The 25,441-nt window shown below is 35.3% G+C and overlaps 3 protein-coding genes and 1 long non-coding RNA gene across 6 annotated transcripts; 3 read left to right on the top strand and 1 right to left on the bottom strand.

The window, feature by feature from the left end:
* The first annotated feature begins 564 nt into the window (after positions 1–564).
* Positions 565–12,849, top strand: LOC125220287 (clustered mitochondria protein-like). Its single transcript, XM_048122444.1, has 29 exons — positions 565–707; positions 1,183–1,404; positions 2,034–2,095; positions 2,277–2,466; positions 2,650–2,790; positions 2,941–3,097; positions 3,240–3,433; positions 3,537–3,638; positions 3,826–3,961; positions 4,079–4,207; positions 4,665–5,043; positions 5,202–5,306; positions 5,899–6,017; positions 6,296–6,404; positions 6,499–6,645; positions 7,145–7,273; positions 7,344–7,514; positions 7,651–7,737; positions 8,347–8,481; positions 8,782–8,937; positions 9,267–9,335; positions 9,764–9,922; positions 10,240–10,296; positions 10,376–10,416; positions 10,559–10,678; positions 10,936–11,245; positions 11,332–11,439; positions 11,550–11,621; positions 12,051–12,849. The coding sequence occupies exons 2-29, from the start codon at positions 1,191–1,193 to the stop codon at positions 12,501–12,503; spliced, it is 4,251 nt and encodes a 1,416-aa protein (XP_047978401.1). The 5' UTR covers positions 565–707; positions 1,183–1,190; the 3' UTR covers positions 12,504–12,849.
* A 1,126-nt stretch (positions 12,850–13,975) lies between these two features.
* LOC125222946 (protein EMSY-LIKE 3-like) lies at positions 13,976–19,470 on the top strand. 3 transcript variants are annotated; one of them, XR_007176633.1, is made up of 11 exons: positions 13,976–14,239; positions 15,467–15,684; positions 15,781–15,890; positions 15,989–16,241; positions 16,327–16,527; positions 16,607–16,675; positions 17,707–17,946; positions 18,116–18,184; positions 18,272–18,335; positions 18,749–18,848; positions 19,209–19,470. XR_007176633.1 is itself a non-coding variant. In XM_048125851.1 (10 exons), exons 1-10 carry the CDS (start codon positions 14,212–14,214, stop codon positions 18,793–18,795), a joined length of 1,299 nt encoding a protein of 432 aa, XP_047981808.1. In that variant the 5' UTR covers positions 13,976–14,211; the 3' UTR covers positions 18,796–19,061. The 3 variants fall into 3 exon arrangements, 1 of the variants encoding a protein (XP_047981808.1); XR_007176632.1 differs by lacking the exon at positions 19,209–19,470 and adding an exon at positions 18,939–19,061; XM_048125851.1 differs by lacking the exon at positions 19,209–19,470 and having other exon boundaries at positions 18,749–19,061.
* Positions 19,471–19,626: 156 nt separating this feature from the next.
* LOC125220758 (aspartic proteinase CDR1-like) lies at positions 19,627–20,748 on the bottom strand. Its single transcript, XM_048122902.1, has one exon. It carries the CDS (start codon positions 20,746–20,748, stop codon positions 19,627–19,629), a length of 1,122 nt encoding a protein of 373 aa, XP_047978859.1.
* Positions 20,749–21,789: 1,041 nt separating this feature from the next.
* Positions 21,790–23,500, top strand: LOC125219126. Its single transcript, XR_007176083.1, has 4 exons — positions 21,790–21,855; positions 21,936–21,975; positions 22,135–22,186; positions 23,167–23,500. It is a non-coding gene; the product is annotated as an uncharacterized LOC125219126 (long non-coding RNA).
* Positions 23,501–25,441: the final 1,941 nt, after the last annotated feature.

Below are 25,441 nucleotides of genomic sequence, written 5' to 3'. Positions count from 1 at the left end.
ACATCAATTAAAATAGAAAATTAGAATATTCAAAATATTATTTATATTTTATAATTTTAAAAATAAATTAAATTTAATTTATTCATAATTATATTTATATTTCACAATAGATTTTATAATTTAAAAATATATAAAAAATATTTTTTTATATATAATTGTGTTTATATTTTTGTGGTATATACCTTAGTTTACGGTATATACCTTAATTTATGGTATATACCGAATTTCGGTATGTAGCGGTATACCGCGGTATTTGAAAATTCATACCGTTACCTTACCGGAATCTTTCGATAAGATATCATACCGTACCGAAAGTCACGGTATACCGAAAATTCGATATTTTCGATATTTTTTCGATACGATAAGGCCGATATTTCGATATTTCGGTATTTTTTCTCAGTCCTTCAAAGAATACAAGGAGTATTATTATATTTATAGCAGCATCACTTGCTACGTACAGATACAGGTAGTATTAAAGTATGCATAGAGGAAAAAGCTCTGGAAGTAGGAGTATTAATTAATAAACAGAAAATAAAAAAATACAGTAGTATAAATTTGTCTGAAGAAATTAACAATCCGCCGTCCTAGTATCTCTCACAAACTCCAGCTACCTCACTCTCCCCTAATTTTACAAAACCTCAGCCACCAACCAAAACCCCACTTCACTACTTTGCAATCTCAGCCAATTCGATTCTCGCCTCCGTTCGGTAATTTTCAGATTTCTCCGATTCCCCTTTTATGCATATACAATTATTAATGCGTTACATTTTGGGTGTTTGGGTTTAGACTGAAGTCTGTGCTCCGTGTTTTGCTAGCTTTTACACAGCCTTTTTGCTTTTTTTTTTGTCAGTGTTATTATCTTGATTTCGTCTATTTGACTCAGTACTCATCTCAAAATGGTGCCGTTGCCCATGACCACCATTGAGAACTTAAATCATTTTCTTTGTGCTTTGACTGCGACCCCTATGCAAAGTGAGAATGTTTCAAGGTTTGGTTACTGTTGTATGCATGGATGAGAAAACCCTACGAGAATGGCCATGTATAATTATACCCTGCTGTAGAAGAAATACCCCATTTTTTTTGTCTTCTATGAGCTTGCTACATGTTTCTGTGTTTTGGGAATATGATAAATCGTTGTCGGTTTTCCTTTACTAATTACTAGTGTTTATTTCCTTTTGTAAGGGTCAAAGATGGCGGGAAAGTCGAATAAGGGAAAGAACCGTAAAGGGTCGCAGCAAAGTGCTGTGAATCCAACAGAACTGCCTGTCTCTTCTGATGCTCCCTTAGATAATAGCTCCACTGCTTTAGAGGCTAATGGAGGTAAAAGCTTGAGTGAAACAATTGAAGCAAATCCGGAGGTGAAGGAAGTAGATGGTGCATCAGAGCAGCCTCAAGGGAAGCAGGGTAGGACCTTTATTCTGGTTTTTAAATCAGCAGTTGCAGACTGTTGTTTCATTTATTCCTTTCAACAATAATCTCATACTAGATTATTTCTTGGTGGACTGTTAGTGAGTTTTGTAAAGCTTGGAAGTCTCATTTTGATTAGGAGATAAACATAGTATTCTGAAAAGTAGCACCATGTTTAAAAGGTGCAAGTTCTTCTGCCTAACTCAAAAAATAAACATTGCTGAGGAAAGACTTTCAGTTTTTGTCATGATGAACATAACATCTTCAAGAAGCTTCTTTTTCCTTTGTCTGTTTTCTTGTGGTATATAATCGGCTGTTATTTGAGATTCTGAGGTCTTATCTTGTACTATCTGACCTTTCTTTATTCGTGTTCGTTGCATTTTTTAATGTATTTTCTGCCAACTGTTGGACATAATACTTATACCTCTAGTTGGCTTTGGTAGAATGGTCTGTTTGATATTTGTTGTTTCCTTTTCGTTTTCTTGTCTAGATGAGAATGCTCCTTGCAGTTAATTTTGATTATGCAAATTTACAAGTACACACATAAAGAATATACATAGATTAACATTTTATGCATCTACTACATGTCAGCTTATACTAAATGACTATTTATCCATCCATGGCAGCTGAGGTTCATTTATATCCTGTTCCTGTGAGAACACAAGGAGGAGAGAAGCTCGAGTTGCAAGTAAGTTGAATTCATAGCTGATTCAAAAGGTTGTACTAAGTCCAAATGATTTTCCTTCTATACTGCACCACTGGAATATTACTACTCATCAATCATATGATATGGAAATCTTTTACTACTTTGTTCTTTATTTGAATTCCTGTTTCTGTGTTTCATTGATTCAATCATTTGGCTTTTATAGTTAAGTCCAGGAGATTCTGTAATGGATGTTAGGCAGTTTCTTCTTGATGCCCCAGAGACATGTTTTATGACTTGCTATGACTTGTTACTGCACACAAAAGAAGGTTCCGCTCACCATCTTGAAGATTACAATGAGATCTCTGAGGTTGCAGACATTACTTCTGGGAGCTGCTTCTTGGAAATGGTTGCTGGTATGTTTAACACACTTTAGTCAGCTGTTGCGAGTAAATACTCAAATAGTGATTTGTTTTGGAAACATGTCATGATTATAGAGTTTCTTGCTTGGTACTGCATTATGAAGTCATGTCATGAAAATGTTATTAAGAGGGACTAACTCTTGAAATACATGTGTTTTTGTGCCTTTCCCTTTGTAGCATTATATGATGATCGATCCATCAGAGCTCATGTTCATCGAACAAGGGAGCTACTTTCTCTTTTGACCTTGCATTCTTCATTATCGACATCACTTGCATTACAACACGAAACTGGTCAAAATGCAGCTAATAATAAAGCAGGTTTGTTATTTGTTTCAAGATATCTGCTCTTGCAGTACCTTTTTTCTTTCATATGCTTAATATTTCAAAGTATCTAAAGTATATGATATGTAAATGCGAATTCTGCTTTGGAGCAGGTATGTAACTTGTTTCACCTATTTTTACATATAGATGCTGTGAAAGCTGAAGTGCCAGAACTTGATAACTTGGGTTTTATGGAGAACGTTACCAGTTCACTCAATAGTTTGCTGTCATCTCCTTCCAAGGAGATCAAATGTGTTGAAAGCATTGTATTCTCTTCGTTTAATCCACCTCCAAGCTACAGAAGGTTGTACTCACTCCAAATAATTTTCATATATTTATGACTCAATTTTCTGTATTACATAGCCTAACCTTCACGTTCTGTACCTTGATTATATTGCTTTATATGTTGGTTGATTACTTCTAACTTTCTACACTGATTATGCCAGGCTTTCAGGCGACTTGATTTATTTGGATGTGGCAACACTGGAAGGAAATAAATATTGCGTCACAGGAACAACAAAAACTTTCTATGTTAACTCCAGCGCTGGGAATATTCTCGACCCAAGGCCAAACAAAGCTGCAACAGAAGCAACAACGCTTGTTGGTCTTCTGCAAAAGATTAGTCCTAAGTTCAAAAAAGGTAAAAAGATTATATGGTATCTAACTAGATTATTATATTTGCTTGCAAATGTCATAATTTTCTTGGTTATTATAAATCACTCATGCTGCTGTTTGTTACGAAGCTTTCCGGGAAATTTTGGAGAGAAAGGCCTCAGCACATCCCTTTGAAAATGTTCAATCTCTGTTGCCACCAAATACGTGGCTTGGTCTGTATCCTCTCCCAGGTTAGTACAAATGATACCTTACCACAATCTATGAAAGTTATGGCTCATGAGTAGCAGATTAGATGCCGTCATATGCTTGAGTTTGTGAGGTGCTGCATTTTCTGCAAATGATCATTCTTCTCCTTATTTCCTTGCATCCTTATTTATCTTGTATTGATAACTGTGTCATGGATGCTTTTAATTTCAGAACACAAACGTGATGCAGCTAGAGCGGAAAACTCTCTGACGCTTTCTTTTGGAAGTGAATTGATTGGCATGCAAAGAGATTGGAATGAAGAGTTACAGGCTTGCCGGGAATTCCCACATGCTACCCATCAGGAAAGGTCTACCTTTTTATATCGTTATACATCATTTGCCAGTCATGAGTGTCGTCTGTCAGTCTGTGTAAACCTACTAACCCATCATAAAGTATCATCTTACTTGTTATCCTTATATTGCAGGATACTAAGAGATAGAGCTCTTTACAAAGTTACTACTGATTTTGTCGATGCTGCAACTAGCGGTGCTATTGGAGTGATTAGCAGATGCATCCCACCCATTAATCCAACAGATCCAGAATGCTTTCACATGTCAGTTAGCCAATATATGGAGTACAATTTTCAATTTTATAATTTGAGTGTACTTCCAATTTATTCGCTATTATGAAGTCATGCAGCCTGTTCTTCCCGCTTTACCTTTTGATACATGATTCTAGTTCTCTAGGCTTTGTGGCTAATCATTGACATTTGCTACTATTTTGAAATTTTGATTGATAGTGTAACCAAATGAATCAAAAGTTTGAGTATCAACAGGGATCTTTTGTTATGGCTCAGCTGACCTTTATGTTTGCATGCTGTTTTGTTTCCTTTACCTATACTTGGTGGATCCCCTTTATGTTTGCCTTCTTCAGAACATGTTTTTGAAATTATCTTTTGTAACTTTCACCTTTCCACATTTCATTTTTTCTGCCCTCTCAGCTACCTACATGTTTGTAATAACTTAGCGTATGGTGTGCTAATCTAATGTTTGTTTGTTATTTGTTTTCAGGTATGTCCATAACAACATATTCTTCAGTTTTGCTGTTGATGCGGATCTTGAGCAGTTGGCCCAAAGGCGGGCATCAGAAGAGCTCCCTAAAGTTGAAAGCACATCCCCCTCGCAGAACTCTTCTGATCAAAATGAGGAAATTTTGTCACAGGCAGGCTTGAGTGGATCTTCTGTTCCACTTGCAGGAACTGTAAATGGCACTCAGACATCCCCCGATGTGCCTGCAGAGGCACAGTTGCCTGAAAGTGAGCAAGCCACATATGCAAGTGCTAATAATGATTTAAAAGGCACAAAGGCCTTCCAGGAAGCTGATGTTTCTGGATTATACAATCTTGCTATGGCCATAATTGATTACAGAGGTCACAGGGTGGTAGCTCAGGTGCGGTGCTAAGACGTTCATGTTTCTTCATCTTATGTGCTATTTGTTAAACACACCAGTTGAACCTTATGAGGAATCAGCCGCTTCATACTTCTGTGTCAGTATTGTCCGTGAACTGTGATTTTACTTTTTGCTTATGATTTCACTCACCTTGCCAGAGTGTGTTGCCTGGAATCCTCCAAGGTGATAAATCAGACTCCCTTCTATATGGTTCTGTTGACAATGGCAAGAAAATTTGCTGGAGCGAAGATTTTCATACCAAGGTAGACATGAGCTGCACTTTTACTTTGTCTATTGAGATTGGTTTATTAATCTGAATGTGCTAAACCTATAAGTTAATATCATATCCTTCTCCAAAAATACCCCTGCAAAAGAAATCATTAGAAAATATGACTTTCGAACACTCCAAAAAGCACTCAACCCTGTGAATATTTATATATATTCCATAGATGTTATTAAATGCATGTGTAGCTTTCTCAGCTTTGTTAATTATTTACAGGATAATAATAATAATAATAATAATAATTATTATTATTATTATTATTATTATCCATATTTGAAACTTCTCAGGGTTACACATGTGTGCTTTATCTGTTTTACCTTCTTTCTAATGTGAGGTGGTCTAACTTCACTGTTTTCCCCTTATTCAGGGACTTGATAAGTTCCGTATCAGTAGCCAATGAATTTCAAATGGCTTTTACTTATGGCATATTTCTAGTTGATAGTTTGATGTCTCTACCTTGTTATCAAGGGGCCTTTTCACTGTTAAGGGTCTCAAATTCCTAATACTACCAACAGATGTTGGGAAAATTCACAAGGTCCTGGGGTAGTACTTTATTTGAAATTGTCTTTCAGGTACTGGAAGCTTCTAAACGCCTTCATCTAAAGGAGCACACTGTGCTTGACGGATCTGGTAATGCTGTCAAGCTAGCTGCTCCGGTTGAGTGTAAGGGCATTGTTGGCAGCGATGACAGGTAACACTAAATTCAAATTGGTTAGTGAATTCTGTTATCAGCCCTCACTAGTAATGAAAGTTTCCTCAAGCAGACAGTCTTTAAATACTCCATCCTGCTTTCGTGTTTGAATTAGTAGATATGTTGGTTAGAGGCAAAAAGTGTTCCATCAGCCCTCAGTTTCTGGCCCTCATTAAGTATCACGTGTCTGTAGAATTTGTGAAACAAATTTTATTTGCATTTTAATTCTTTGTTTTGAGCTGTTTGTATTTTCATGCTGTTACGCCGTACTATGGCAGGCACTATCTTCTAGATTTGATGAGGGTCACTCCTCGTGATGCAAACTACAGCAGCCCTGATTCCAGATTTTGTATTTTGAGGCAAGAACTTATAACTGCCTTTTGCCATGTAAGACTTGTATTTCCACTCTAGTATCAGTGTCAAAATTGTTTTGAATATTTTGCATTCTCATAGTATTTCTTGTTCCTTTTTGCATGAAAAGGCTGAGGCAGGTGATAAATTAAGCTCTGGATGTGAATCACATGAAGAGAATACTGTCACTTCAGATTCTTTGGGTGCCAACAATGAAGAAGACTCTTTGAAATCTGAGGAAAATGCATTATCAGTGCCAAGTGATGTACAGTTACAGGTGATCACTGTGAAAAATTATCTTCTAGATGCTTTGACTGAAATATAGCTTTTACAAATGGGACTTGTACCCTCTTGGCTCTTCATACAATAATTCCTTATGAACTCAAGCATTTTACATGCTATTACACCACCAGTATTCGTTGTTGAGGATATGTTAATCATCACTAAATTGGCATTGCTTGCCTCTATTTTGGATGTGTATAGATTAGCATCTATACCACAGATAAGCAGCCTGTATTTTGGTTGTGTTGTTACTCCACTAATTTAGCTTTTCTTAAAGTATTTCTTTTTCCTTTAGATTATGTTGACTAAGATGGTCCTGATATTATCCACCACAACAATGATTGGGATAATCTTTTCTTCATGAACTAGTGGATCATACTACCACTTGTTGCTTTCACATGTCTGCTTAATGAGTTACTTCGAGCTTAACAATCTTCCTGGTTTGCATACTTATTTGTGTCTAAACCTTAAAACTTATGATCATTTTTTCACAGGATACCGAAGATGGTGTAAAGCATAATATTCAAGATTGTGGTTGCCACTCCAATAAAAAAGATGCAACCAAGGACATACTGTTCAACCCTAATGTCTTTACTGAATTTAAGCTAGCTGGGAATCCTGAGGTAACTTATTGATCCTTTAAACCTTCCACTCTGCACATTTTCAACTTTGTTAATATGTGTACCATTCCAGGAGATAGCTGCAGATGAGGAAAATGTGCGGAAAGCAAGTTTATATCTTAAAGAGGTTGCCTTGCCTAAATTCATACATGATCTTTGCACCCTTGAAGTTTCACCTATGGATGGACAAACTTTGACTGAAGCACTTCATGCACATGGCATTAATGTTCGGTATATCGGAAAGGTATGGCCAAACTTGTAATTATTTGTAATCCACATGTATCCTTAATGTCTGTAGCTGAAACTGGACCTCATGCGTTTACCAAACTTAATAGGCTTTTATAATCAAACTTGTAACGAGCCTATGCTTTAATTTACAGGTAGCTGAAGGGACTAGACACATGCCTCATTTGTGGGATCTTTGTTCCAATGAGATTGTCATCAGATCTGCTAAGCATGTTATCAAGGTGACTAACAATTTGTGAGATAATTCATGTTTTTTAGATGGCATATAATTTGGCTGTTACTTGTCGATTATCCAATTGCTGAAAGTAAACTTTAAAATGTTTGAACACTAGCTTTTTGTGAGGAACTGTTATTGATAATACGAAAATCAGTTTTGGATAAATACTAAAAAATATTTGAATGCTAGATGTTGGTCCGTAGAATTGTTGGCTCAACTATGAAAATGACACATACATTGGTTGATTTGTGCCTTTATATCTTCTGATGCTGTAATATTGATATTCTTGAGAGAGATGATCATATGAGTTATTAATGAAATATAAATGCAACGGAACTTGCTAGACTAATACTTCTGGTGTTTTGTGGAGATCCTGCATGCTGTGCCGATAACATGCATACATGGTAGTATGCGATTCTTTTTTCTAGTTGAAGATGCTACTCCCAGTTAGTTTTGCTAGTTCTTGGTCTTTCTACTTGAATACATTGCAGTGTGCCACTCTTTTTTGTGTGTTTCAAGTTATAACTTATATGATTGTCAGATAAAACTATCTTCCATATTATTTACAATTTTTTAAGTATTAAACTAAGTTGCTTTCCACTTTTGTATTCAGGATGCCTTAAGAGACACAGAAGATCACGATATTGCGCATGCAATCTCACATTTTCTCAACTGTTTTGCTGGAATGGTTCAGGTTGTTTCTGCCAAAGGTGTTGCAAACAGTGTGCACACTAAAAGCCACAAAAAGGTATGAATGTGGTTTATTGATTCATATTGTATATCTTGCTGAAGATTACAATCTTTCTTCTTCTTTGGCCTTTTGCTTTATTTTACAGTTTCATGTTAGTTTCAATTGAATTGCAAACGCAAAAAATGATGTTGCATCGGATTGAGATTTTGTAAACAAGATGAACTGAGGCAGGAGAAGGCCTTTCTCATCATACCGAAGTTTCATTCTGATGTTGAACAAAATGAATCTTTACTATACTTATTAAATTTGGTGCCAGGTTGCTTTTAGTTTCCAACATCTGTACTATATATTTTACAGGGTCAATCAGGCCATCATGCTTCAGGAAAATCTTCAAAAGCACAAGCTAAGTCAAAAAGTGGAAGCTATGTGAAAAAGAAGCAGTCCTTGTATTTGAGCTTTACCACAGAAAGTTTGTGGGCTGATATTCAGGAATTTGCAAAACTCAAATACCAGGTTTCTTGTTATTTAATTTGACTCCACTTATTTTCTATATTGGTAAATATTTATAGAGGTGTGATCAATTGCTAATTACAACTAATTTAAGACCATAGGATTCTAGAGATCTAATGGTCTATAAATTGTCATGTATAATTTCGTTTTTCATTTTTTAATATTAAAACGATAATAACAATGATCAAATTTAGGACTTTGGAACTCAATGTCAACATAGTGTATTAAATATATCAACACGAAGACATGACAAGACAATGTCAACACAATTTCGTATTAACATTGCACCCCTATGTATATGTGTGTATTTTATTGTACTATATCTTCTGCAGTTTGAGTTGCCGGAGGATGCAAGGAACCAGGTGAAGAAAATTTCAGTAATACGAAATCTTTGCCAAAAGGTAATCTTTTGTTGAATAAACTCTGAAATCTATTACTACTATCTTGGACATCCATTGTAAAATTTAAATTAGTATCCTTAGATGTAATTTTAGCTTACTATTGTAATATGTGGTTGAAAAAATGATCAAGCACTCTGGTTTATTGGTTTCAAAAATTGCTATTGTTATTGTGGGCATATAGATGGCTGAGTATTTGGGTGGTTTTTTCCTTGTTAGCCTGTCTAAGATAAGGAAACAACCAGGATTAACAGGCTATTCTATGTAGTGGGAGGAATTTTATTTTCATATTGTATACCTCTCTGTTGAGTTGCTATTTCTATGTCATCTCTTAATGCCAGAATTTGGCATTCAATTGACAAAAGAACTGTTGCTGGCTTCCTTATGTGTTTTGGTGTTTGCATCGATACATATTTTACCTCTGTGATCAGGTTGGAATGACCATTGCTGCTCGCAAGTATGATTTTAGTGCTGCCACACCTTTCCAAGTTTCAGATATACTGAATGTGCAACCAGTGGTAAAACATTCTATTCCAATCTGTTCAGAAGCTAAAGATCTCGTTGAAACTGGCAAAGTTCAACTAGCAGAGGTATGCTACATTTCTACTAAGCTTTCTTATTTGGACAACTGAATTTTATGCTCAATGCAATTATCTCAAATTCATATGGATGTGCTTATAAGATGCATTCATCTTTGCTGTTGAGGTCCCTATGAAATGTGGTTACTCAGAATAATCTATAATTCATATTTATGGGCTTATCTTTTATGGATTGTGAAGTATGCTAGTACAATGTTTCTCCTTTTTTATCTGATTGAAATGCTATTATGGATGTTTATTTTTGATTAAGAACTTTTGTTCATTATATTTTGATAAAATAATATAATGATGCTTCATTGCTTTCTCAGGGAATGCTTAGTGAGGCATATGTTCTATTTTCAGAAGCTTTCACAATTCTTCAGCAGGTGTGATATATTCTATATTATTCTTTCCATGTTCTTTCTTAGAATGTATGAACAATTTAAAATGACAAACAAATTGCAGGTTACTGGTCCAATGCATCGAGAGGTTGCAAACTGTTGCAGGTAGTTAACTTAAAACTTATTTCTTGATTTCATGATTAATGTTGTACCTGTCACGAGTATTCTGCATGGTACTGGAAGGGTTTATAATAGCTGACTTCAAGGCTTATAAGTTTATTAATCTACTGCACACCTCTGTCTTCAGGTACTTGGCTATGGTCTTGTATCACGCTGGAGACATGGCTGGAGCGATAATGCAACAGCACAAGGAACTTATAATAAATGAACGCTGCCTCGGATTGGACCACCCTGATACTGCTCACAGGCACAAATCATTCTCCCTGTTCCTTTCATATTTTTTTGTGCTCTAGTTTTATTGTCGGTGCCTAATATCTTGGCTTGATTTCATTCATAGTAATGTCATATATTGATTTACACTGACGAGTGACAAAAAAAAAGTTCCACATTGGGGGCTGTTTTTTTCATGTGGGTCTATTGACTATTTTTCTGCAATGGCATCTTTGAAAGTCTCTCTAGTATTAGTTTGATCTTATGTATGCTAAAGCATTGTGTTTTCTGCAGTTATGGGAACATGGCTCTCTTCTACCATGGTCTTAACCAGACAGAACTTGCATTGCGTCATATGTCACGGGCATTACTTCTTTTAGGTTTATCTTCTGGCCCAGATCACCCTGATGTTGCTGCTACTTTCATAAATGTCGCCATGATGTACCAAGATATCGGGAAGATGGATACGGCCCTTAGGTACTTGCAAGAGGCACTGAAAAAGAATGAAAGACTGCTAGGAGAGGAACATATTCAAACTGCAGTGTGTTATCACGCTTTGGCAATTGCATTCAACTGTATGGGAGCCTTTAAGCTTTCTCACCAGGTAAACGCCAACTGCCAGAGATTTATATCTGTAGGAACTTATGATGTATGGAACAACCCTTAATATTCTTGATCTTTGATATGCAGCACGAAAAGAAAACATATGATATTCTTCTCAAACAACTTGGTGAGGACGATTCTCGTACGAAGGATTCTCAGAACTGGATGAAAACTTTCAAGATGCGTGAACTGCAAGTAATACTCTAATCTATTTATTCAAGAAGTCATTTACTTTTATTTGTTTCTATTAGTTGAATAGATATCCTTACCTTTCAAGATAACATAAAATATTGTTTCAATTGAAGGTGAATGCACAAAAGCAGAAAGGACAGGCTTTGAATCCAACTTCGGCTCAGAAGGCTATTGATATAATTAAGGTACACATCATCCTTTCTCAGTGTTCATGTCACTTTCTACAAAGATTAAGATGAAACAAGTATTCATTTTAATTTTGTCAAAAGAGAAAATCTACTTTTAACTTCCTACTAAAAAAATCAACTGGATAGATATTCTTTTGCTTTGAGTTTTTTTGGATAAGAAAGATAAGATCCTATTATTGAACTTGTAAGCAAATCTATGTAAAGATCGATGTATCTTGTAAATCTGAACATTCTCTACTAGAATTCTAGGAAGCAAAAGATAATGCACAATATATAACGCCTGATGTGCTTTTATAAAAAAAAAACTCAATATAAAATGTAGGAGAATTTTCTTGGTTACATATTCATCAATCATCATGTATTCTGCCAGTTATTGAGATTACACGAGCATTTATTATGATTATGCTGAAACTTTATGTGTGCCAGGCCCATCCAGACCTGCTACAAGCATTTCAAGCTGCTGCAGTTGCTGGGAGTTCTAGTAATGCTAATGTTGCTGGAAAGAAAGCTTTCAATGGTGTTGGGGTTGGTGAAAGCTTTCCTGGGGCGAGGGGTTTGGATGAAAGAGCAAAGAAGAAAGCAGCAGCAAAGGCTCTTTTAGTGCGCAGGCATGGTAGTCCTGCACAGGCTTCACCATCCGGACCGCCACCACCACCACCATCTGATGGTGCTGTAAACGAGGCCGCAAATGGAGGGAAGAAAGAAACCAACCAAACCTCGAACGGAGTTTTAAGTTCAGAAGGTCATGATACCAAGTCTGGTCAGCAAGATCAGGCTCCGGTTGGATTAGGCACGGGCTTGGCTGCTTTGGATGCCAAGAAGCTGAAAACGAAATCCAAAGCGAAAGCGGCATCAGCAGCTGCTGAGTCATCTAACTGAGCCTGGCTAACTTTCGATTATTTTTGTTAGGTGTAGTTTTTGGTCAGCCTGAATTTTCACACCAGCAATTGAGTTATTACATTGTACTTTGAAGCATGACCAGTTTACAGATACATTTGAAACTCTTCCAAAGTTTAATAAATATGCTATGAAAGTTTTGCATCTAGAGAGGATTGATTTCTCAGCAGTTGTTTGAGAAATGTAAGTATTTATTTGTAGCTGCATCAGATAAGAGCTCTTCTGTAATGAAATTATTTATGGGATTCTTCCATAATCTTGGAAGTCCATATCTTCTATTTACTATTAGAATGAAGAGATTGAATGAAATACGTATTTTTGGAGATCATATTCTTTTGTGTCTAATTACTTTGCTGACATCGGAAACATCAGATACGCAAAGGCTACTCCATAAACTTTTTAAATCATTTTAGGGTGGGTTGATTTTAGATTAGGTCTGCGCTTTGGCCCAGTTTTGTTCCGAAAGCTTGGGCTTCAATTAGCAAACCTTGTTTACTCTTCAGAGAAGCTACATTTCATTTCCACCACCATGTTTGGCATAATATCATTTTTTTAAATAAATTCTAACCTTGTACAGACGTATCCTTTTTGCTCTGATCAAATTCATTTTGGCACATGATTTATATTTATTAAATTAAGTGGGGAGAAAATAAAGTAAAATAGTAAAGAGAGAATAGAGAACAAAATAAAAGTGTTGTTTTTGGCACATGATTTATATTTGTTAAATTTAAGAAAAAATATTCAAAAGCTTAAAAGGACCAAACTTCAATGTAGCTTTGGCTATTCCGTACATTACTATATGTTAATACATGTAGTCGTTTTTATAACTTAGAATTTTAAAAATTATTTAATAATAAAATAATTGGATGTGAATGATTATAACTATTATGTTAATGATAACACTAAAAAATTAAGTATGTACGTTTGCATAACTTAGAATTTTAGTATTACTTAATATTAAAATAATTAGATGTGAATGACTATGATTATTTTGTTGGATGATAACACTAAGTATATATGAATGTAGTTATTTTTAGAACATAAAATTTTAAAGATTATTTAATAAAAATAATTGAATTAGAATGACTATGATTATTTCATTAGATAATAACAATAAGAAATTAAGTATATAAACATGTCATTTTTATAACTTGGGATTTTAAAAATTATTTAAAAATAAAATAATTGGACGTTAATGACTATTAATATTATTATTTTGTCTTTAATCTACATAATTGATGTAGTAAATCATTCCATAATTAAATGTATAAAGGTTGATTATGAAAACTTAATCTTTCTTAAATAATCAATAAAAAGATAAATACGTAATACTCCTATATTACATTAATTACTATAATTATTTTAATATAAAATATCTAAAATGTCCAATTTTGTATATACAATTTCTCTCAATTGAAAAATGGCCGCAAAAACACTTTGGAACAAGGACACAACAGAATCAAAAGAGGCGGAACTCAAACCTTAATTTCCTTAGCTAATTTAATAAACACATTTCACGTCCGCATACCCCAAAACACACACGCCGGCCGAAATCAACGAAATCGAATCCTAGCTTGCTATTTATTAGCTCGTAAAAGTCAAAATTTTATAGTTTTCCTGACTCCGTGTGATTGATTCTAGGTTTTGAGCTGCGAGAATTTGTGAATCTTTGCTCTGCAAAAAGCTGGCTATGGACTGCGAGCCGTACGACAGTAGTGGTTAGTGATTCCCTTCATAATCCTAAAAGTTTAGGTTTTTACTGGTTATTTATGTGACTTATTTGGGTTCGGAATCTCAGTATAATTGGATTAGGGTTTTTAAGTTAAATGTATTGTTGTATAATTTGCATTAGTACATTGTGATGCCCGGAATCCTAATTACTTTTAGATTTTCACTTATGGTTTTCCTCAAAGTGCTGATTCTACTTGCTCACTTCATTAATTTCTGTCAAGTGTTTGAATTTTGAAGTCATCTGTTTGGCCAGGAGCTCAAAAAACATTCCTTTGTCTGTTATCTTCCTTCTGGTCCACTCTGTTAGTTCTAAATTCATGTCAACTTCGGTTGTTTTGAGTTACCTTGTTTTCTGTTCCCAGCTCCTTATTTGTACAATACTAGTATATTTAGTTACTTTGACAATATGTTTGAAATTTGTAGCTCTCTTCAAAATCTCTTAAGATTAGTAACATTTGGATGGAACTGTTGAATTAGTGGTTTGGAATAGTGAAAGTGTAGAGAAAAAATAATCATACTGTTTCATTTATGTCTGCTTTCTCTGCATGGACTGAGAGTTCTAGATTATCAAACCACATTCCCCTGATAGAATCTTGTGTATGGATCACTGGTTTTGCTGCTGGTGGTTGATTATAATTTTGTATCTAGATGGTTTTGTGTAGGAATAAAGAGGGACTTCGTGGGGTTGAGATCTTATTCCTCATTGAAGTATTTTGTTTTTCTTTTTCTCATTCTTTTCTGGAAACGGACGTAGGGAGGCACATAATTAGTACGAAATTATCTGGCCAATGGGTTTTCAATAAATCACTATGTGAGTTACTGTACTTCTTATTCCTTTGGGACACATTCCTTTCGCTTAACATAGCTGGTATCTGTAACACTGCCATCCTATTTCAAACAAATGCCTATTGTTGATGAACATGTAATCACGTGCAACTTTCTCTTTAGTAAGCTTGTTTTCTTCTTCACATGTCTTATACAATAAGCACGAACTAGCTGGATAACTCGTCTCAGTGTTTCATTAGTTACTCAATTTGGCCAACAACTTGGATTCTGGCATATCTGTCATGGGTTATTATGATCCCCTTATCTATGTTTTATTAACTTAGATGATATCTTCTATAGTGCCAGACTACATTATTGCTTGTTATGTTTTATAGGCATCGTCTGTGACAAATGTCTTTCTCCTCTCTTTCCCATTGATTCTGTTTCAGGAACTGATGATGATTTTCCTCCACCACATCAAAATACAAATAGAATGTCAAGAGGTGGCCGCATTTCTGGTAATGGAAGGCCTGCTGCCTTTAGTTCTCACCCATTTCCCCGGATCTATGAGGAGACTGATATGGAAGCTAAAATTCACCAGCTTGAGCAAGAAGCATACAGTTCAGTTCTAAGAGCCTTTAAAGCTCAAGATGATGCCATAACTTGGGTACAATTTGTACTGTGACGTGAATCTAATGTGGCTTATTTCTTTCATCAGATCTAAAGGTTTATGCGTCTGCTCAATAAATTGTATTTTTTCCAGGAGAAGGAAAGTTTAATTACAGAGCTCAGGAAAGAGTTAAGATTATCAAATGAGGAACACAGAGATCTTCTCAGTAGGGTTAATGCTGATGATACAATCAGAAGAATAAGGTATTTTACATAAAATAAGAGCTGTTAAAAAGTCAATCTCAAGTTTAATTTTGCAAATGATCATTTTATTGGTTATGAGAAATTGGGAATACTGTCAGAGAGTGGAGGCAATCAGGGGGGCTGCAACAAAGCATTCATGGTGCCAATCAACCAGTACATGATGCAGTGCTGAGTCCGTCCATTTCAGCTTCTCGTAAAAAGCAAAAGATAGCTCCACAGTATCCTTCTGTATCTTATGGTGGGCCATCTCCTTCTTTCCACCCACATGCAATTGCTACAACAAACCAGCCGTCCTCCTCAGCTGCTAAGCGTGGACCTATAGCAGGGACAAAAGGAAAAAAGCACAAATCTGTGAGTTGGAAATTTAATACTATCTAATTTTTGTCTGCTTTACCTTGACTGATGCTATTTTTCAATAATTTGCTTTATTTGTCAGATACCACCTGGTTCATTAACGAAAATTCGGCATCCCTCTGGGCCGGCTGGAAGAGGTCAATTTGGTAACCGCGTTGGGGGCCTTCCAAATGAGCGGCCGCAAGGTTCTTTTGATCCATTAATTGGACGGAAAGTCAGAACCAGATGGCCCGATGATAATAATTTTTATGAAGCTGTTATAACTGATTACAATGCAGTTGAGGTATATCCACCTCTCTTATAACTGTGGACCATTCTTTTCTCTTCATCAATTTCTGAAGTTAGCTCTATGTTATTTTCAGGGTCGACATGCTCTTGTTTATGACATAGGTACTGATTTTGAAACATGGGAATGGGTCAACCTAGCTGAGGTAGATAGCTTTTTTTTTCTACATTACAGAATCTCACAATTCCTTGCTTGCTTGTATTAGTTATCATGTTTTGTTATGTGTGATCTAATGTAATTGGATTGATTTCTTAAGCTTTGTTTTTAAGTACCTTCCTTCTTATGAGTTGGGCACTATATATTTCAGTGTTGTCCATTGCCACTGCAATGATCTACTTGCTACATTTCTAAAGTAGCATGGTACCAGTCCACCAACTGAGCAAACTCCATTGGTTCCTGACACTTAATATGTGTCATTATTTACTAATGGTGCAATTTTGCATTATTAGTTTTAGTTTTACTGCTTTATTGACCTTCACACCAATGTTCTTCCCTTTGATAACATTATTAGAGTGATCAAGTCATGTATCTCCAATCAAAGATTGTATTTTTTTAATAGAGTATCAATAATCAAATTTTGAGCTTTTTTTTTGAGGATAATAAGTTCCACTCACAGATAGTTGTCTAAATTTTTAGATTTTAATTTTGCTTATAACTACTGGTTGGGATATACATCCTGATTAAGGACATGTTTATAGTATCTACTCTTTTCCTTGTGTAAGTGTGTAACACATGTTACATAACAGATATGTAAAAGTTTGCATTACTGGATTTAATAAAGCAACACAAACTTTTGGCTTTTGTGGTTCTATCTAATGTGATTATCATTGTGTGGAACTTTCCCCTTAAAGGATGTCAACTATTAGATAGAGTCTTTCATATGTTCTATCTAAACCTCATAGCAAAAGCTAGGAACAATAAAAATCCTTTGGAATGAGAAGAAGAAACAGAAGCCTAGTTGACTAGTTAAATGTGGTATTATTGAGGCATGATTATCAATTCAGTGGGAACGTTTGACATGGATTGTTTTGCTGAGTTCTTTCTGCCATGGTATTATTTGTCCTTGGAACTATTAATAGGAGAAAAAACTAGCAAGCAGAAGAATTAAAGATTGATTGATATTAAACTGTTTCTTGGGGATAGCCTCAACCTGATGCTTTTGCATTTCCACTGTAGATATCTCCGTCTGATATTAAGTGGGACGGTGAAGACCCTGGGATTTCTCGTCATGGCAGTTATGGTGGAGCTGCCTGTGGGATCGGCCGACCTCTTGGACAAGATAATGCTCCAGGTTTGGGAAGAGGAAGGGGTTTACCCAAAGGCCAGTCCAGGAATGACCTTCCACCCCAAAATGGCATTGGAAAGAAAAGACTGGATGACATTCAGTTGCTTCATACTGAGACTTTGATAAAAGAGGTATGCAGTGGAGGTCTAGTGCCCACTTATTTGATTAGCTAAATGTTTTAATGATAGTTGTAGAAGGTTTTTAATGCTAGTATTCAGACCCTGTTGGAATTGGCAGAGCAAGGATCTAGTGTCCACTTGTTTTATTAGCTAATTGTTCATTAAGTTTGAATGTTGGTAGGTGGAGAAGGTTTTTAATGCTAGTCATCCTGATCCTGTTGAAATTGACAGGGCAAGGAAAGTTTTAAAGGTTAGTAAGCACATCATTCTTTGCAAATTAATTTCATGTGTATTTTGTCTTTCCGATGGGTTCTAATGTTTAGTTCTTTTGATACAGGAACATGAGCTCGCTCTCAGCGATGCCATTGCAAGGTTTGCGGATTTATCTGATGGTGAAAGTGGTATGCTTTGCACTATCTTTTTAAGTTTCCTACTTTTTAGTCACTGGCAGTTTGATAGTATTTTAAGTACTTACAATTTTACTTTGCATCTCCATTCCTTGATCATTCTGTGATACTGACTTAAATTTCAGTTAATATGAACCCTGCCATCTTTTTAAGTTAGTCTCGATTGGAAAAATGCTAGGTGAAAGACACAGCCATCAGTATTTATAAACTTTGTTTCCAGTCTTCCCAATGGAAAAATGCTAGGTGAAAGTCATAGCCATCAGTATTTACACATGCTGCTTGGTTCCAAACTCTTAATTTCACAAAGTTAATATTGGTTTTATTTAGGAAGATTTTATGTTCTTGTTGTGCATTGTGTTCCACTAAATAATTTCCTTTATTTCTCTTTTGGTGGTTGTGCATGACAGACGAAGGTGGTGGCTTCGTACATGGCCAGGCACTGGAGCGGGCATAAGAACCCCACACCAGTGATGATAATTTAGGATGAAGGAGGGATGGAAATGGGAGGTAAATTGGCATTTATGGGTAGAATCAACTTCTGTGACTAATACCGACATGGTAGAATACTGATCGATTTAGGTCTGTTGTATAATTCAGGTAACATTCCTTAACATTATGATTGTTTTTGAGTCCGGTAAGCCAAGTCTGTAGGTGCGTTGTTCTTAGATTATAGTAGTAGTTTGTAAAATATAAACACGTGGTATGTAAAATTTTTGTTCATGTCCTCTTGTAGAAAATCAATTAATTATTCCCCCAAATAGAAGCTTCGTTAAGAAGAAAATCTTCCTCCTCGAATCGCATATATATATATACACGTAGAGGCGGAAATTAGATTCTCAAGGAGGGAAAATAAATTAATGGATGCAGGGATGCAGATGAAAGGGAAAGAATGTTAATTCCATTGATCTACATCTTCTGCCTGTGTGTGGTGGTTTGCGTCCTTCTCCTTGTCTTCTCAGCCGTGGCATCCCTTTGCTGCTTTAGCCCTGGCTCGTTTGGCTCTTCGCCTACATTTATTCCTACATCGACTATTGCCCCCAATGCCCGCCACCAAGCCGTATGATCATGATCATCATTAAGTATATGGTCTCAACAATGGCCAAGTATCAATCACTTTTTTTTTTTTTTTTTTTTTTTTTTTTTTTTTTTTTTTCCCATTTCTTAATCATTTATATGTATGATGTTGATCGGAGAAACTCGATTGCTACCTTAAATTTCTTTCAAACACAAATTAAAGGAAAAGGAAGTTTAACTGAAAATCAGGATATTAATCTTTACAACCTTCCTAGTTGCAATCTGTAGGTTTAAAGGATACTATCTTATTTTCTAAGTCATATCCTATCAAGAAATCCATTTGTGCCAAATTACCAAATATTGGCTCATCATTTGTGGGTGCAAAAGCTAGGCACAAATTATTTTCCCTAGTCTTGATAAAAGTGTTTAGAGGCTTCAATTTCACATCAGCCCCTTTGAAATGAAATACGATTTCTGGAACTTTTGTTACACTTGTTGAATAATAGCATAAATCCAACAGCCCCTTAGGATCATCCACTTCTTTCATGTTCATATGACTCCTCACTTGTGCCGTAACTTTATTGTATAATTCCTGTGGAAGAAAAGTCAATGTTGTACCTGAGTCAATGATGATATTGCCATCCTCAATTCCCTTATAACTATTTGAAGATGAATGGCTGTCAAATTCAATTCTATTATTCCCAACACTAATCCCTTCTAATGTCAAGAAGTAGAAAGTCTTAGGGAACCTGGCCACTAAGACAGTTGTCTCCACGTCATCACCTGACACGTCAGCATCATCGCCAAAACTCATTTTACTAGAAGACAAGGCTCCGCCTATGTATGATCCGAGGCAGTAGGAGAATCTGCCTCGGATCAAAGATCCCATTTGGGTGATCAGTGACAATTCACCACCACCTAAGCCCACAATACCGGTCACATGAGGACCAAATGTGCCACGGTTGTTATGTCCACATCCAATAACAACATTGGGAATTGCCACGGAACCTAATCTTAGAGTTTCCGTGGCAAGGTAACCAATACTAAACGACTTGTCGCCATATCCAATGGTGTAACGACAAGTGTCCTGGAGACAAGAAGTCCTCCCATGAAGGGCATTGCATGGAGCAGAAGTACAAGCAGCAGGTTTGTAGGTTGAAGAAAGCTTAGGTTGAAAAAGTGGGGCTTTTTGGAGAAAGCATTCTGTACAAGGCTTGCATTGGATCCAAACAAGGTCGCTGCCGGTGTCGACAACGGCTAAAGTTTCGACTGGTGGCGTGCCAATGGACAACTTCATCAGATATTCTCCTTTGTCGGAAAAAATATCAACTAGCGGCGTTTGAGATATGCGTGTGTTGGCATGGTGGTTGAAAGAAGGTCGCAAAATGGTCATAAATGGGTGCGACCAAGAAATAAGGGAAGGAGATTGTAAGAATTCCCTGCGAATTAGGTCTATGGTAAGGCCTTGTGTTGTGATCATAGATATCATGTTGATAGCAATGAATAATGTTGTGAAAGAAGTGGCAGTTTTCATTGTGCTTCTTTGAATTTGTGTAGTGAGATGAGATGCATTTATATTGAATTTGAGAGTTATTAAACTTGATTAGATTTTGAGATTTTTTGCTATAATTGCCTGACTTTTCTTTGGTAATGCTTTGATTTTGTGCCATCATTATTGTCTTTATCCATCAATTGAGAATTTAGTCTTGTATATCTGTATTCAATAAAATAAGTAGTTGGTGTCTTTCTTATTTAGAAAAAGGGCAAAAGGCATAATATTTACCAAGTAAACTATCTAGTCGTTCTACTCCAGCAACAAATATAGCATATAATGAATTATTATCCTCTCGAGTGGCTTATATTCAAATTTATTGCATCTAATTGTATATAAGTTTATAGAGTCTCATTATTTACAAATCTAGTGTTAAAAACTGAACTAGAGATCAAATTAGGGCCCTTAGATATAGATTTTAATGGATGAGATTAAATCAGGTCTCATGAATTTTGCTACTTCATTATGTAAGCAATATTCTTCAAATCAGGGGTATTTCAGTCAAATTACAACTAGGGTAAAAAAATTCAACGTTGTTTCTTCTCATTCACATCGCTCCTCTTCTTTCTCATCTCTCTTGCTCTCTTCTTCTCCAAATCGAAGAATACTTCTACAAATCGACGAATTTTCTTCCACAAAGCGACATATCTTCTTCTACAAAGCGACGCCCATCTTCTATTCCAAACCGACTCTCATTTCTACTGCGAATCGACGCTCAAACGCTGCTTCTTTGCCAAAATCGACGACTCCACAACTTCCTCTTCTACAATCGACGACATCTCAAGCTGATTCAAGTCGATTGACCACAGATTCGAAATGATTGACACACGAAAGTCGTCGATTAACCACACATTCAGCATCTCTATCCGCAAACTTCAACATCTCCATCAGACGTCCACATCTCTACGCGATTTGAAATAGTTGACACCAGAAATTCATCAATGGAAGGTGAAGGTTTATATTATATTGTTTTTCTGAACTTCCTATTTTGAAGTCTATGACTAAAATTGCTTCGATTTACTGTTCAGATGGACGCCGATTGCGTTCCGGCAGAACGTTACGTCTCATGTAATACACTGTATTGAAGTTTTATATTTTTCAAAATTCTACTTTACTTCATACTTTCTTACTTTGGTTTCTGATTTTTGCGTAATTAGTTCATCAATCAGTGGTTAAATAGTTCAATTAGGGGTGAAATATAATCGTTTGTTGGTGGCTAATTCGCAGCGGGTCGACAAAGCAAATCTCGTGTGAAGTTCTTTTGCTGATCGGCTTGAAGGTAAACTCATGGACTGAAGTAATAAACAATGAGCTGAACTGTGTTGTGTGCATAATTTTGCGAATAATTATAATCGTAATGAACTAAAGAACCTATCTGATGAAGTATTAACCTCATGTAATGAACTAACAACGATTAATTTTTTCCAATTTATCAATAATTTTGATATTTGAGAGATTACTCCATCCTCTGGCCGAACCTCTGATTCAAGTAAGACACATTTGATTTTTGGCTTTGATTTGTCTTTATGAGCGATTACTTCAACATTTGATTGTTGCATAAATCAATTACTTCACTGTACTTTTGATATTTAAGAGAAAATATATAAAAACAATTTGGCTGCATAAATCGATGTAGTTCATTTCTTGAGGATATTACTTTATTTCATGAGGTTACTACTTCATTTTATGAGGCTATAGTTTGGTGTTTGATTTTTGATTTTTTCGATTGTATGTTGTTAATGTGTGTTTCTAGTTCATTTCTGGACTCATTTGAATTATGTGGTAAAAAATAATCTGCATCTTCTTAATTTGATTTATTACTTCATAATTTGGAGACATCGCTTTGTGGAAATCAAATCGCAAGGAAAGTTCGTCTGATGTTCGTATGAATTTTATTAATTTTGTTGTATGCATATTTTGCTAAGAAATAGCATTAAATGAAGTAACTAACCTATTTGATGAAGTAGTAAATTCATGGGATGAAGTAATTGTGTTGCATGCATATTTTGTGAAGAAATAACAATTGAATGAATCAGCTAAGCTATTTGACGAAGTAATAACCTTATGAAATGAAGGAATATAAACTGGTCTATTTTGTATGCATATTTTGCTAAGAAAATAATTTGAATGAACTAAATAACCTATTTGATGAAGTAATAACTTCATGGAATGAAGTAATATAAACAGACTTGTTTTGTATGTATATTTAGCTAGGAGTATACTTGTTTTGAATTGTTGTTATGTGTTTCTTGTATACAGGTGAAGAAAATGCTTGGCAAAAATCCTTTAACTCACAGCTGGGTGAGAAATCAAATTGGAGGAGCGAAATGAAGAGTTTTGGGAGATGTAGTTGAGGCACGGTGACATGCTGGGGAGGACATTGTGCAGTCCGTCCCCACGCCTAACAAATGGGTGGTGCCTAAAATCACGGCGCAGCCCATTGAGATGTGTTGGTGTGTCAATTTTGGATGATTTCTTATATTGGACAAGTTTGTGTTTTTTCCTTTTTTTTGTGATGGAGATTTTGTATTGGTTATGAGATTTATATAGTGAGGATTATGTGGTTTACAACTTTCACGTACTGTGGGAATAGTTGACTATTTTGGAGAAAATTTAAACGATTTTAGTTCGCGCACAGTAATAAACTACTATAATGAAGTAATAAATTTCTGCAATGAAGTAATGAACCTACTAGGATGAATAATAGGTAGGTTCAATCATGACATACGAATACGTCATAATCAAAAATAAATATTTCATTAATAAAACACTTTCACACAGTCTATTTGATTTAAAGTCTGCCAAATATTTAAACAAATTCAAATTCAAATTACGATGAAGTAATAAACAACATGAATGAAGTAAATAAGTACATGAATGAAGTAATAAACAACATGAATGAAGTAAATAATTACATGAATGAAGTAAATAACTTCAGGAATGAAGTACGAAACCTATTGGAATGAAATAATTTACTATAAGGAAATAAGCACATCACTTGTATCTTCTCACAATTCTTGAATCATGCCGACCAACCTCGCCGTATTTGGCGCATTTACTTCATTAAACTATTACAACATTAATGATATGTTTATACTACATGTGTGAAAAAATAAAAAAATATAAATTGTTAAATATAATTCATTCAATTGGATATTTGGTTCATAATAAGTATAGTTATACACAAACTTATGCATACAACCTAGTCATGGTAATATTACTTCATTCAACTTGGTGATTACTTCATTCAGCTAAATTATTACTTCATACTAATCTGTTTATCACTATAAGCGTGAAAAAATTGAAAAAAATACAAATTGTTAAACATAATTCATTTATCAACAAGGTTCAACAATAGATTTTTCATCGGATTGGTTAAAAAACTTAATCAAAATTAAAAACACATTAGGTACCCAAAAAAAATAAATCGAAAAAATCGTGAGATTGGTGTTTGTAGATCATCCATAATCTGAATTCTCCATGAGATTCAGAAGGTAAGCTTGAGATGTAATCTGATCTCATGAAGTAATTGGAATTCTTCATGTTCAACACATGTAGAAATCCAGCTACAAACTTATACATACAATACAATTCAGTTAATATTACTTCATTACTTGAGGTTATAACTTCATCAAGTACGTTATTTACTTCATTACAATTATAACACTTTGCAAACTATGCATACAACAATTTGTTCTTCTGCACTTCGAAATTTACCGTCCAGCATCCAAAATAAACACAATAAAATAACCTATTTTGATGAAGTTATAACCTCATTGATGAAGTTATAACCACATTTAACAAGGTAGTGGACTGAAGTAATAACTCACTTGAAGTTCAATGAAGTAAAAACCTATTTTTGATGAAGTGATATACATGTTGAATGAATTAATTACACGTATGAATGATGTAGACTCTTTCTTATCTGCTCCAAAATCTTTTAGAGTAATAACCTAGTCGAATGAAGTGATGGAACTATTTGAATTAAGTAGTAAAACAGAAAATGAAGTAATGACTTAGTTAATGAAGTAATAACAAAGTTAAATAATGAAGTACTCCCTCCGTCCCATTGAAGATGACCCACTTTCCTTTTTGGTTTGTCCCAATCAAGATGACCCATTACTTAAAATGGAAATCCCTTTATCTCTACTTTATTCTCTCTCTTACTTTACTCTCTCCACTTAACACACAAAATAAAATTGCATAAAATCCCGTGCCGCCCAAGGAAGGGGTCATCTTCCTTGGGACGGAGGGAGTACTTAATAATCTTACTGAATGAAGTAATAATCTAACTGAAAGAAAGTAATATCCTAGTTGAATGGAAATCTAAATATTGCGATTTCCACACTTGTTCTTCTCTAATTTGAAATGCCTTCGATCAACCGCGACGATTGAGGGAGACAACGCTGCTCTGCAGCTCGTCTAACATCCTCTCCAGCTCGCTCCCTGTGGCCCTATAACCTCATCAATTATCTCCTTTTGCATCTCTTTATTCACCATCTCCCCTATGTTGAACAGTAAGTGCATCACCATG

Source organism: Salvia hispanica, chromosome 4, assembly GCF_023119035.1.
Source record: "Salvia hispanica cultivar TCC Black 2014 chromosome 4, UniMelb_Shisp_WGS_1.0, whole genome shotgun sequence".
Lineage (NCBI taxonomy): Eukaryota > Viridiplantae > Streptophyta > Magnoliopsida > Lamiales > Lamiaceae > Salvia > Salvia hispanica.
The sequence above is the reverse complement of the archived record's forward strand: the minus strand, read 5'-3'. Positions and strand labels throughout refer to the sequence as shown.